The sequence below is a fragment of the Mandrillus leucophaeus genome, unplaced genomic scaffold (assembly GCF_000951045.1).
Source record: "Mandrillus leucophaeus isolate KB7577 unplaced genomic scaffold, Mleu.le_1.0 Scaffold1059, whole genome shotgun sequence".
In the NCBI taxonomy this organism is placed as follows: domain Eukaryota; kingdom Metazoa; phylum Chordata; class Mammalia; order Primates; family Cercopithecidae; genus Mandrillus; species Mandrillus leucophaeus.
The window spans coordinates 225,141-238,829 of NW_012098754.1; the positions used below are offsets into that span (position 1 = coordinate 225,141).

At 37.2% G+C, this 13,689-nt stretch overlaps 1 protein-coding gene across 1 annotated transcript in view; it reads left to right on the forward strand.

The window, feature by feature from the left end:
• Positions 1 to 13,689, forward strand: part of CNTN5 (contactin 5) — a 321,942-nt gene that overhangs the window by 178,441 nt on the left and 129,812 nt on the right. The window contains exon 7 of the mRNA XM_011982695.1: positions 290 to 410. Within this exon, the coding sequence (XP_011838085.1) occupies positions 290 to 410 (121 nt within the window). The remainder of the gene's footprint in view (positions 1 to 289; positions 411 to 13,689) is intronic.

Here is a 13,689-nt window from a genome sequence, read left to right on the forward strand (position 1 = left end):
CCTATACTTTTAAAGATATGAGTTTGTGCATACTTAAATATTTTTAAATATCTTAGCTGCTAAATCATTATATGCAATATTAAATGTTCAACCCCTTTATTAGCGATTGTTAAAAACAAAACTTCTATGTGTTCCTTAAAAAAGGGCATGCTTGATTTCTGAATTGTTGTTAGATAAACTGTAAGGCCAAAAATGGGTCCTTTTACTGAATATGCAAAGTTCCCCCTTAAACCACCTTGAACTAGGCAGATTTGCAACATTTTAAACTGGCACTTCATCCCTCTTTCAGCAAGCATCCTCTGCAGATTTAATGATCAGGAACATCCTTCTGATGCATGCTGGGAGATATGGCTGCAGGGTACAGACCACAGCAGACAGTGTGTCAGATGAGGCAGAACTTCTTGTTAGGGGTGAGTATGCTAATAGTGCAGTCTGAAGACATGATCACCATAAATTATCATACAAAGGAATTTAAATGCATGGACTTTGAGCACATCAGTACTGTGCATTTTACTTTCAATTTTACAATATATGTTATTTTTGCTTAACCTTTTGCCTTTGAAAAAATTACATGGAAAACTGCTCCTTAGTAACAGACGAAAACCACCGAACTCACTTCAGACTCCAAAATACCTTTAGTAGTAAGTTGTCACTAAGTGTTTAACTAACCTAATGCCAAGGAGATAATCTAAACAGTTGAGCTACTAAGTCACTTGGACTACAGAGATAAAATTTGTTTGTGTGTATATATGTTTTTCAAATGAAAAGCTAGTGGAAGCCCCAGGCATTTTTTTTTTTCAACAACTTCTAAGTTGGACTTCCAAAAACAGAAAAACTGCATGTATAAGATGGTGACATTTTGCAATGGTTAAGTGACAAGGATTTTTTTTTAAGTCTGAAAATGTCAACATACAACCTCTCTGTGCAGAAATGACAGTTAAATGGTTTCCAATTATCAAACAGGACACCAAACTCTGCAATCCTAGGAAGCTACATCTTAAGCAAATGACTAGAACACCCCTTTCCTTTAGCACAGTATTCCACAGTATGGGAAATAGAGATCAGAGCATGCATTTCCTTCCTTCTTTCCTTCTTTCTTCCCTCCCTCTTTCTTTCCTTTCCTCCTTCCTTCGTTCCTTTTCTTTTAGCTTTTTTTGAAGTACAATATTTCCACATTTTCACCAATCATAAGCATACAAATGTATAACTTAATGAACAATGACAAAGTAAACACACCATATAACTATCATTCAATGTAAAAACTAGAACATTACCAGAATCCCACCAGGTGTCTCTTCATTTTTCATCTTATACAATTATATCTTGAGTAGTATGAGTATCGCATGCTTAGATCCCTTGTATGGTCTGTACGGAAAAAAACATTATCTCTATAGCAAGAAATTATATTTTAGATTAACTGGTCTTTTATTCATCTGAACTCTTTTACAATTTAAATATTAAAAATCTTAAACCGTAAACATAAGGCATAGAGTGAACTTCGTCATCTCTATGTTTTAGTTATATATATCACCAAATGTATATGGATTTTGGTAGTGCATTCATCATTGGTTCAAGTAAAATGTTTTTAAAGAAGTGTGTTATCTGGGTGATTGGTAGTTTGTTCATGTTTTGTGTGTTTCTGTTCAGAAGGCTACTTGATGTTTTCTTCAAATGTATACCTAGAATGTATATCTGTGTTACTTTATTATAAAACATCAACTTTTTAAAAGTATACATCCTTTCAATACATTCTATTCCATTTAGCTAAAAAGTTCTCTTTGTGCCTTCTGAAGTTACAAGGCTCACAGAACTGCAAACCCTACACTCAGTCAAATTCATAGAAAATTGCTTTCTCCTCTTGTTATGATCTGTTTTAGATTATGCATATTTACTGTGTGCACTTGCCTAGTAATTTAGAATGATGCTCTTAAAATTGGAGCTTTCCAAATGAATATCACAATTTAGAGACTGATAAGAAACCAGGTATTTTTACTGGACTATAGGGGGCAAATTTAAGTGGCAAACTAACAATCTACTTTGTAAGTAAAATTAAACTCAACAGGGTTTAGAATATAATTCAAGTTCAGCTTTCATGTTCTGCTCTTTTAGCCTTTGGCTTTATGCCTAGGAGATGATAAAATGCATAAATTTTGGGATTATACCCAATAGCAATTTCAAACAGGTTCCTTTTGTCTGAATATTCATGTAACATTCAGCTTAAGCTTTCACTTGAAGTGAGTTTGATCACGTCACCACTTTTCCATTATATATTTGCATTACTTTTCTAAAATTAGTAAAAGTATCTTGCCGTTTCTTCCTGGTGAGTCTTAGACAGATTTAAACACTGAACTAAGAGTTCTGGTTCTCTTTTAAAAAAATTGTGTACGTTTACAGCTCCTGGTAATTCAACAAGCTTTGATGTTTGAATATTGCTGTTTTTAATGTTGGCTTGTGAAATAAAATTCAAAATAGTTTTACTCTGCCACTCTCCCTTCTCACACTCCTCCATTTGTTGGTCTGTAAACTCATGGTATTCTAATAGTATATGCCACAGGACCAAAGCTGAGCATTCTAGTTGGAGCTTTTCTGATGATGGCTACAATTCTGGCAGCAGAATACTTAAAGCACAATTATTCAAATATGTGTCACAGAAAGATGGGGATAGTAAAAACAATTTCCCCATTCATCTTTTAGTAGAATACTAAAAGTAGATTGGCTGAGCAGTTCACTTTGCTCAATGTCTTCATCACAAGGAACATGCTTGGGTAGCAAGGATTATGTTCTTATTATTCTATTTCAGTGGGAATTTAAGGGAAAAAATATATATTTTCTTTGATGGATGAGAGCAACTTTTTTGTTGTCCTTCCCATGAGAGATAGTCTATAAAATTCTCTTGTACATTTTACCAACTCCTGCAATTCTTCAACCTTGCCCCACATGAACACTAAATTGGAACACAGGTGTGTAGCCACATGGCCTCATCATTGCCTATTTAGAATCTGAGTGTTTCTGAGTAGTAATGTTTCCTGATACTCTCCCCATTCACTACTTTATGGACTATTTTTTCCTCAACTGCTTGTTTGCACTTTTGCCTCATTTTGCTTGTGAACGTCAGTGCTATTTTTCACCTCTATCCCACCATGATCACCTTTCTCCAAAGATTGCTTTTTACATAAATAGTTAGCTGAAGTATAAAGTCACTTGCTCTCCCAAATTTAATATTCAGTGAACCAGCATTATCACAGCACCATGCATAATCTGGAAAACCATAACAGAATGATTATGTTCGAAAAAATTATTTTGCTGAAATATAAAAGGAAATTAAAGCCACACCTGGACATCTGTGCACCATTTTAGTCACTTAAGTGTGCTATAACAATAGAGAAAGCAAGACTAAACACTGCTCTAGGGAACCTTTTTAAAGATGAGTAGAACTCGATCATGCTATTAGTGAAAGGGAGGTAGATATGTAAGAGAGAATCTCACTGAGGAGGTTATACAAGTTGTTAAGAACCAATATTCTGAGACAGTATCAGAAGTGATCAAACACAAAGTAAAAGACTGTGGAGAAAGGAATTTTTTTTTGTTATTTTATTTTTCAGAAATTAATGTTAGAAATATGTTTTCCAAAGTAATTATAAGGGTAGAAAACTGTTTAAAGAACAAGATGTGCTTAGCTAAGCTAGGGTAACTAGGAATGACAACACGATCTTTCTATTCTGCCCGGAGGCAGACGAAGTGATAAAAATTCACTTTCTCATACAACTTCTCTATTTGTTTTACTCTGCTTCTTAATGCAAAACAGTAGGTCAAGGAACTCTGGGAATAGTCAAAGAATAATCAATAATCTCTTGAGTCCTTTTGAATACATAGCCTTTCCTCAAACTTGAATAATTTTCATTTCCTGAATTACAATTTACAAGATGAATCCAAAGTGTCTTTGTTAATAGTTGAATTTGAAACGAATGAATTAACCTCAGGATGTCACTTGTTGGGAGACATCTAACTGCTTTTAACCATCCACCTTGAACCCCACCCTATCACTTCTTATTCCTAACAGATTTCAACCTGGCTTTCAATTGAACTTTCTTCATCTGCCCAATCAATTCAGTTACATTTATTATTTCCAATAATTCTTTATTTCCTTGAATATCTAACTTTACTCTCTCCCAACTCAGCCACTTTTCACTGCAAAACTAAAATCATTAAAATTTTGACCGTGTTGTCAATAAAATAAGTCTACTGGTATTTGCTTATAATTTGCTATTCCTTTGTTCACCCACCTATTCATTCAGCACCTGCTCTGTGTCAGGCACTGAAGTCGGCGCTCAGAGTGGAGAGGTGAGGAAGTTGAGGTCTCAGCCCTCATCTGGCTCTACATCCACTAGTCCTCCGGTGTGAGGCGCCTTTGGAATTAGAGTGAGATGTACCACGGAAGTTCACCTGGGTACATTCTCAGTTTCACAGAGGAAATAGTGAGAGATTAGGATAAAACATAAGCAGAGCTGTGAGGCTGGATATGTAATCTATGAAGAACAATGCCAAATGGAAACACAGGACCCCTTGTTGAAAATTATTAATAATTTCAAGACAGTGACAGAAAGGCATTAATCTAAGCATTGGGCCCCGAACTTGGAAGGTTGCAGATCTTGAACTGCACAGCTCACACACCCAGGAAGCTAGCCCTAACAAATTATATTATTCATCTACAAAAATAAAAGCATGTTAGCAAACAGACGGGGCAAATCACAACAAAGTAAAGTTTTTTCATCTATAAAATTAGATATAAGAGCCTACATCAGCAGTTTATTAGCTTTACACACACACACACACACACACACACACACATCTTTATTTTACTCCATGAGTCATATTTTGAAAGATTTTGTTGATTGTGTTGATGTAATCACTAATTTATGTTTCTATTTTTAATTCCAGCCAAAGCCTTCTATCATCATAAGATAGACAGTGCTACCAAACTATATAATTTAATTCCAGCCAACATCAAAGCTAACTTACTTTTTAGCTAGTTGTAAAGTATGATTGGTTTGTTTGTTTCAAATGGTTGAAAGTAACCGGAAGAAACCAGTTTTTACCTGGATAGAAACTAATTTAGGCACCTTTGATAAAGTATCTCTAAATTCTGTCTAAGCGCAAATCTTTAGTGATTCTCACTAGCAAGAGAGGAAAGTTTGAGAGTTTTCCGCCTATGCCCTTGGAAAAGATGCAAGTACTGTCACTGTCCCAAATGCAATGGGAAAATAAAGCTCAGTGAAAACCTTGAGCATGTTTCTAATATATTGTTAGTTTATTTGAGAGTTGAAGCAGTATTAAAGTGCTCTATCTTCACATTTCTCACTGCACTACCCTTGTGATCCATGTAGATTCTAAATTGATGTAAATGTCTATTTTTAGCATATGGCCACTTCTGAATGTTTCCAAGCTTTAAAATACACAAATATGCAACACAAACATCTTTGGAGCATAGAGGTTGCGTAGTTTTCCTTTTCCACCATTGATCTAATACGTAAGAGCTGGTTGTGCTTGGAGATTGCATAAGCCTTCAGATGGTTGAGTAATGATTTGAACTCAAAAGAGTCTCCAGTGAAAAAGATAAAATCCAGTAGTTAGGAAAAGCAAAGCTTGTTTTGCTAATATGCTGGTATTTGGAGTCAAAAAGACAATGACAAATGTTTTCAGTATAATTTTTAATCCTAGTTAAAATTAATAGTAAATATATTTGCAAATAATAGAGAATTAAATGTATTCAGCTAACAAAATTATTTTTCAATATTTTTGAAAACTGTAAAACACAGCTATAAAATGTCCTTCCTCTTAAAGAAAAGCTAATTTCATTCATGCTATCTCTTATTGGAATATTCTGCACTATTGTAGGAATATTAGATCACTATTATCGCTATTATTGGATGGGATTATTTAAGTAGCTTATACCAATCACTATTCTATCTTAGACTTTCTCTAATTAGTGTGATTAACACTTATAAAATTTCTTTTAGACATTGAAAAGCAGTTTAGTCTCTTTTCTCTTATGCTTTTCATATGGTGGCTTGCTAACCTGTAGAACTCTTCAACAACTGACAAAAAATTGTTACTTTTTTTGTCAGTCAGATGTTCAGATTTTCTGCACCAACTTTAGTTCAGCTCACTGAAATAAGAGAATTATTAACTGAAGTCATCTGACTGGCCAAAATGATTAAAGCAGTTTGCATGCATGTACATATATACGTGCAAATATAAAATGAGCAAACAGATGAATTGTCATTGTACACAGACAACCAACCAATACAAACTAAATCTCTTGTATTTTATTCCCCTAAATACTGAATGCCTGCCAAAAGCCAGACTCTTTTAGGCATTGATACTTTCGTCAGCTGACTGAGACATTCTCAGGTTTCTTGATGGCAGTATTTTGCCATTTTGAAACAAATATTCTGACTTCACTCTTCGAATGTGAGAAAAGTTCTAATCAACTGAGTTTTATGTAATACATATTTGGATTTATAAATTGTAAGATGAAATTGTATTTCACCATAATTTGTCCCACAGATTTAACCTATGTTTCTTACACATGCATCCTAATATAAAAATATAGTCACTTCACATTGTGTAAGTTTGTGGAGATAAATTCTTGGTGTCTGGGCTTATATTTTAAAATCCAATTTCATTCACTGTTTAATGAGTGCTTACTACATGCCAGGACAGTTATAGAGTGCAAGAGGGAGACATGGTGGGACAGGATTGGAATAAATGCTTTCTGATGCTACCATCAAAGGATCATAGCAGGAAAGGGACAGGATAAGATGTCTCTTTAAAAAGACCATTCAGGAAAATGTAGAGTGTTTTAGAGGACACTGTGACTAGTGGCTTGCTAATAAAGCAGATGGGACAATAACAGTAATCTTGACAAGAAATAAGAAGGGTCTTACAAAAGGCAATAATAGAGACAGGAAGGGGTGTGTATATATTCAAAAGATAGGAAGGAGACAGGATCTACAGAACTTGACAGTCCACTGGTTATGAAAAATGAGAACGAGAAGGCAAAGAAGATTGCCAGTTGTAATGTTTAATTGAGTGGCCCATCAGAGGAACACAGTATACTGCAGTTAGACTAACAGAGCTCCAAGTTATACTTAGAGTGCCGAAGTAGTTATTAATGAGGCCTCTTTACCCTCAAAATTGTCCTGGTTTAGATGATAAATTTTGTGGTCCCCCTAATAGGGAATGTTCATGAAATCACCTTCATGACCATGTTTATATAATCAGGAAGATGTGGAGAGAAGTGGATTGGTTGTAAAGGAATAACATTTAGGGTTCTCTAGAGAAAAGTATCCAGTAAGCAAATAGTTGTGTAGCTGTGGAGCTCAGGAGAGAAACATTGGCCTTGACATCTAGATTTGAGCACTGTTCACATTTTAAAGTCAGGTGTGAATTAAATTAAAGGGCCTGTGAAGGCCAGGCACAGTGGTTCACACCTGTATTCCCAGCATTTTGGAAGACAAGGTTGGCAGATCACTTGAGGTCAGGAGTTCAAGACCAGCCTGGCCAACATGGGAAGCGTTGTCTTTACTAAAAATACAAAAATTATCTGGGCATGGTGGTGCGCACCTGTAGTCCCAGCTACTCAGTAGGCTGAGGCAGTAGAATCGCTTGAACCCAGGAGGGGGAGGTTGCAGTGAGCCAAGATTGCGTCACTGCATTCTAGCCTGGGAACAGAGTGAGACTGTCTCAAAAAAAACAAAAAACAAAACTAAGAGTCTGTGAAGAATAGCAAGGGGAAGATGTTAGAATGGAATGCTGGGAAACATTAACATTGAAGAGGAGGAGGAATTTGCAAAGTGGATGTGAAGTTGCTATCAGAGACCCAGAGCTACTATGCGAAAATCCAGGTAAATATAAATCATAGGGACAAAGAGACAAGACAAATAGAGGAAGGAGAAAATGGACAACAGTGTCAAAACCAAGTAAAATACGAGCCAATACATACCAGTGAATTAAGAAACTTGGAATTAAATGATGGCCTTGGCAAGGGCAAGTTAAGAGGAATTATGCGTGTAATAACAAAATTATGGTAGGTGGAGAGATGCAAGCAATTATGTGTGAAAGGTAGTGCAAAATCTTAAGAAAATCCTTGGCTTTTAAGTCAGACAGACTGGGTCACATCCCCACAAGCTCTTACTAGTTGTGAAACTTTGTGTAAGTCATTTAACGTTCACCTTGTTATCCCTTCATTCATTCAATACTTATTCATCAAACATTTATAGAGCACATAGTACATGGCAGGCATCATGCTATGATCTAGCTAAACATGAACAACTTTATGTTAGGGAGAAACACATCTTTTTACAGCATAATGTGAGATGTGTTGTCACCCATGTATGAGCAGCACATTTTGCTCTCTGACCATCAGCTCCATTACTAATAATAAACATAGCTAACATTTATCAGGTTCGTCCTATATGTCAGGCACTGCACTAAAGGCTCCATATTATAATAATTATTTCACTTTAGCATATCATATAAAAACAATATTAAAGAGGTACTATTTTAGTTCCATTTTATAGATAAGGAAACGAAGTCACAGAGAGGTTTAAGAACTCGTTTGAATGTCACTAACAAGTAGAAGAATAGTGAGTAGGCTCCAGGCAGACCAGCATTTTAAATTACTATACTGCCTTCCACTGTCAATTGCCAGATTGTTTCAATTTCATTTATCATGATATCCCCTAGAACCAATTAGTTGCCAATACATTATAGTTTCTGAAAAATATTAATACATGTTTGTGGAAGGAAAGAAAAAAAGGACAAGGAGTTAGAGAAAGAGTAGGGTAAAAGGGAGGAAGAAAGAAAGGAGTACTCTAAGAAACAAGAGAATGGAGTGACAAACTTTGCGTAGGAGTCAGAGAATTTCTATCAAGATGGTATACTCACTGAAACTTAAGGATCTGTTGTCATTTGCTAGCCCAAGAAAGAATGAAGATATTCTACATTACCTTGCAAATACAGCACTTTTTCATTACCATCTAAAAGGACAGGTCTCATTCACAAATCCTCTAAAAGTACCTAATCTTTGACCACATGACCAGGAGACAATAGTATTAGTAATGACTTTCTATGTTACACCTTGGCCTAAATGACCACAAACCTTACTGAAAAGTCTGAACTTCCTCTGATGGCCCGTATCTTGCCATGCATCCAAAATAGTAAATTCTACTGACTGCTTTCTCAGAACATCTTGTGGGACTTCTTATCTAGGTGCTGTGGGTTTTGCTAGAAAGGAAGAACTTCGTTGCCATTGCTTTTGGTGTTTTAGTCAAAAAGTCTTTGCCCATGCCCAAATGGGATCTAATTAAACTACAGAGCTTCCGGAAAGCAAAAGAAACGATCATCAGAGTGAACAGGCAACCTATAGAATGGGATAAAATTTTTTCAATCTATCCATCTGACAAAGGGCTAATACCAGAATCTACAAGAAACTTAAAGAAATTTACAAGAAAAAAACAACCCCATCAAAAAGTGGGTGAAGGATGTGGACACTTCTCAAAAGAAGACATTTATGCAGCCAACAAACATGAAAAAAAGCTCATCATCACCAGTCAATAAAGAAATGCAAATCAAAACCACTATGACATAACATCTCATGCCAGTAAAAATGGTGATCATTAAAAAAGTCAGGAAACAAAAGATGCTGGAGAGGATATGGAGAAATAGGAACGCTTTTACATTGTTGGTGGGAGTGTAAATTAGTTCAACCATTGTAGGAGACAGTGTGGCGATTCCTCAAGGATCTAGAACCAGAAATACCATTTGACTCAGCAATCCCACTACTGGGTATATACCCAAAGGATTATAAATCATTCTACTATAAGACACATGCACACGTATGTTTATTGCAGCACTATTCACAATAGCAAAAAGTTGGAACCAATCCAAATGCCCATCAATGATAGACTTGATAAAATGTGGCACATATACACCATGGAATACTATACAACCATGGAAAAGGATGAGTTCATGTCCTTCGCAGGGACATGGATGAAGCTGGAAACCATTATTCTCAGCAAACTAACACAGGAACAGAAAACCAAACACCACATGTTCTCACTCATAAGTGGGAGTTGAATAATGAGAGCACATGGACACAGGGAGGGGAACATCACACACTGGAGCCTGCCAGAGGGGTTGGGGGGGAGGGTAGAGGAGGGATAGCATTAGGAAAAATATCTAATATAGATGACAGGTTGATGGGTGCAGCAAACCACCATGGCATGTGTATACCTATGTAACAAACCTGCACGTTCTGCACATGTATTCCAGAACTCATGGGAAAAAAAAAAAAAAAAAGAAGGACTTCTGGACAAAATGCCATCAAGAAAATTGAGCACTGATAGACTTCTTTCTGCATAATCTCTTCTTATTCTCTGATTTTTAAATTTTTTGCAATTGCCGCAATTCTGAGCCAAAAACAAAACTCCCACATGCTTGAAAATGTCCCTGACCATTCCCATTGCTAAACTTCTTCAACCCTTTGATATTTGTTGTTTTTGCCTACTTATCTGTAAATTATACCAAGTGTCATGAAAACAAAACAAAATGGCCTTTAATGTTAAAAAAGATGGTCTTAAACTCATCAATATTAGGCAAAATATTGGAAGTACATTGTATCTGTTCATTTGTTTGAATTGTTTGGAAAAATCATCCCATTTATTCATATACTTTGTATAGACACATCTAAAATCAGACATTTTTGTTTTTTCTGAATGCATTGTTTCCTCTGACTGTCACCTAAACTGCTTTGGCATGCCTTTTGAATACTGAGTAGTAATTTACTGTCATGTGATGTAGGAGATCAGACAGAGTGATGGAGAAACTGTAGCGAAAGGAGCAGGTCTTCTGAATGGTTGGAAGGCTCTGCATAGCTTCAGGGGAGAATAGTTGAAGGCAGCTGTTCTCTGACCCTGAGGCAGAGGGCGAGGAGTATGCTGAGGGAGGAGGAGGCGGCAGTAAGGTAGATGATGGTTCTTCCTCCCCTCCCTTTTAAGCTCCTCAGTGTAGAGCGGGGCCAAAGCAACCCTAACTAAGACCCATAATGTTAAAGATATTACTGGGACCCATTGCCCTTGTACATGACATCTTTTAAGATTTCTTCCCACTTGTTCCCAGAGCTCTAGGTCTAGTGTGCCTTCTTCTGGGAACCATGGGTTATGGAAAACAGCAGTTTGCATTAGGTCCCTTAATTGGGCTTCAGAGACTGAGACTCCACTAGCTTTAAGCCACTGTTTCAATACTTTTATATACTGTTGTCCCATGATGAATGCCCTCGAACTTGGAAATCCCCAGTGGGTACCAATTACTTACTGCACAGTCACTTCACTTTCATTTTTGAGGGTTCCATCATGATCCATTGCAGCATTCCTCACATGGGGCACTACCTGCTGGGTCTGTCCCACAGACTCTGGCCTACGGATGAAATGAGTACTCAGACACAGGTATGCAGTGTAAGAGCAGCTAGGTGATTGCCTGACTCTAGTGTCCAGAAAGCAGCCCTGAGAAGCTGGAGCTGCTTGCTTTTATTCAGTGCAGGCACAATGCCAAAAACTCATATAACCTGTAGGTAATTAACATTTATTGCTCCCCATTCAGGGAACATCACAGGCACAAATGATCAAAGATCAGTTCCTGGTCAACATAAATAAACAAGCCTGTTTAAGATAAATTGCCCCACACTTCCTTGTACCTACTCCTTCTTTAAGCACTCATTCATTGGGGCAGAGTAAGTCCAGTCCTGGCCTCCCAGAGGTGACTGCTCTGAGAGAGAGGACTGTGGGCCTTCTATCTGACCGAGGAAAGCCACTGGCATTGCCCCAGTTTGGAACAGGGTATGGTGGCCGGCCCCTCATGAAGTTTCCTGCCTGATTGCTTAGGGGGTTGCCATTTTTATCAAATTCGGACTTACATTGATTTGCCCAATGTTTCCCCTTTTTGTGTCAGGGGCATATAAAAGGGACTTTTTTTTCCTGAGTGACTTTGTTCTTTACTATTGGAGCATTCCTGCTTCACATGACCTGGCTCTCCACATAGAAAACGATTTGGGTTCTTCTCCCTTTTCACTTTAGGTGGCTTTAATACCATAGCCAATATTCTGGCTTTGTGTGTTTCAGTATCCACTAGCTGACATGCTCATATAAGTTCCCTGACTGTAGCTGCCTTTCCTCTGATTGCCTGCATTGCCTTCAGCTATTCTCCCCCAAAGCTATGCAGAGTGTTCTGACCTTTTAGAAGTTCTGCTCCTTTCTCTATAGTTTCTCTCACCTCCCTGATCAATCTCCTACAATGGTAAAGCCTGGAATATACAGTCTTTTAGGAAACATACACTTCGTATGGCCTGTTTTTGACAACCCAAATGTGGTAACCAAGAAAGAACTTGGCTGGGCACAGTGGCTCACCCCTATAATCCCAACACTTTGGGAGGCCAAGGTGGGTGGATCATGAGGTCAGGAGATCTAGACCATGCTGGCTAACACAGTGAAACCTGGTCTCTACTAAAACCACAAAAAATTAGCCAGGGGTGGTGGCAGACACCTGTAGTCTCATTACTCAGGAGGCTGAGGCAGGAGAATGGCATGAACCCAGGAGGCAGAGCTTGCAGTGAGCCAAGATCGCGCCACTGCACTCCAGCCTGGGCAACAGAGCGAGACTCCATCTCAAAAAAAAAGAAAGAAAGAACTCAAGTTCCAAGTAGAAGTTATGCTGAAAGTCAGTCCAGTGACTGGTCACATCTCCTAGGAAGACAAAGGTAAAATTGGTAAGTTCACTCTAGTCTCTATTCCCCAATCGCATTTTATTTAAGTCTATGTTCCAAAATACTAAATTCTTGTTTTCTTGATTTGGTATAACACCACATACGATGTAGTCTGGTCCCAGAACGCTTCTTCACTGAACAATACAAAAATCTGTGCAGATTGAAGAGAGGAAGGACTAGCGTTAATTGTAAGAAACTTTTGCTGACTTTTACTGCAGATTGAATTTTGTCCTCCCAAACACCTGGCAAAGGTAATGTCTCCGTTTCACTAAGTACTCCTTAATTTGGAATTACAAAGACAATTAGCTCTCTAATGAGTTACAGCAAGTGAGGTGAAAGAGTAGGGGAAAAAACTGAACACCAGATGATGCTTGTTAATGCCAAGAAAAAAAAAAGAACTTGTTCTTTGTTAAAAATCTTTTAAATAAATGTTTCTCCTCCTTCATTTTTCAAAACTAAAATGTATAAATATTATTGCTTAGTATGTAAGGGGAAAATCTGAATTCATAGAACATTACATGTAAAAATTGGCTGTCATGAGTACATAGGTCTCTACTCTGTATTATTGAGTATATCCATAAATTTAGCTTTAGAATCTTATGAATCTTCTAGGGTACCTAACAAATTAGGAAGACAGGGGAAAAGATAGTTCCTAGCTTTAGAAAAAAATAGTTCATTATGAAAGAAATAACCTCTACAAGACTCAAAATGGGTAGGCATTGTAAAGATGATATATAAAGGGTAATTCTCAGGTATATTTATGGGAGTCGGAAAGTAAAGGTGCGTAAATTCAAGGTGAGCAAAAAGTAGTGGAGAAAAGGTCTACCTGTATCATTGCTGTAAATGTAGAATCAAGGTCTTTGTATTAC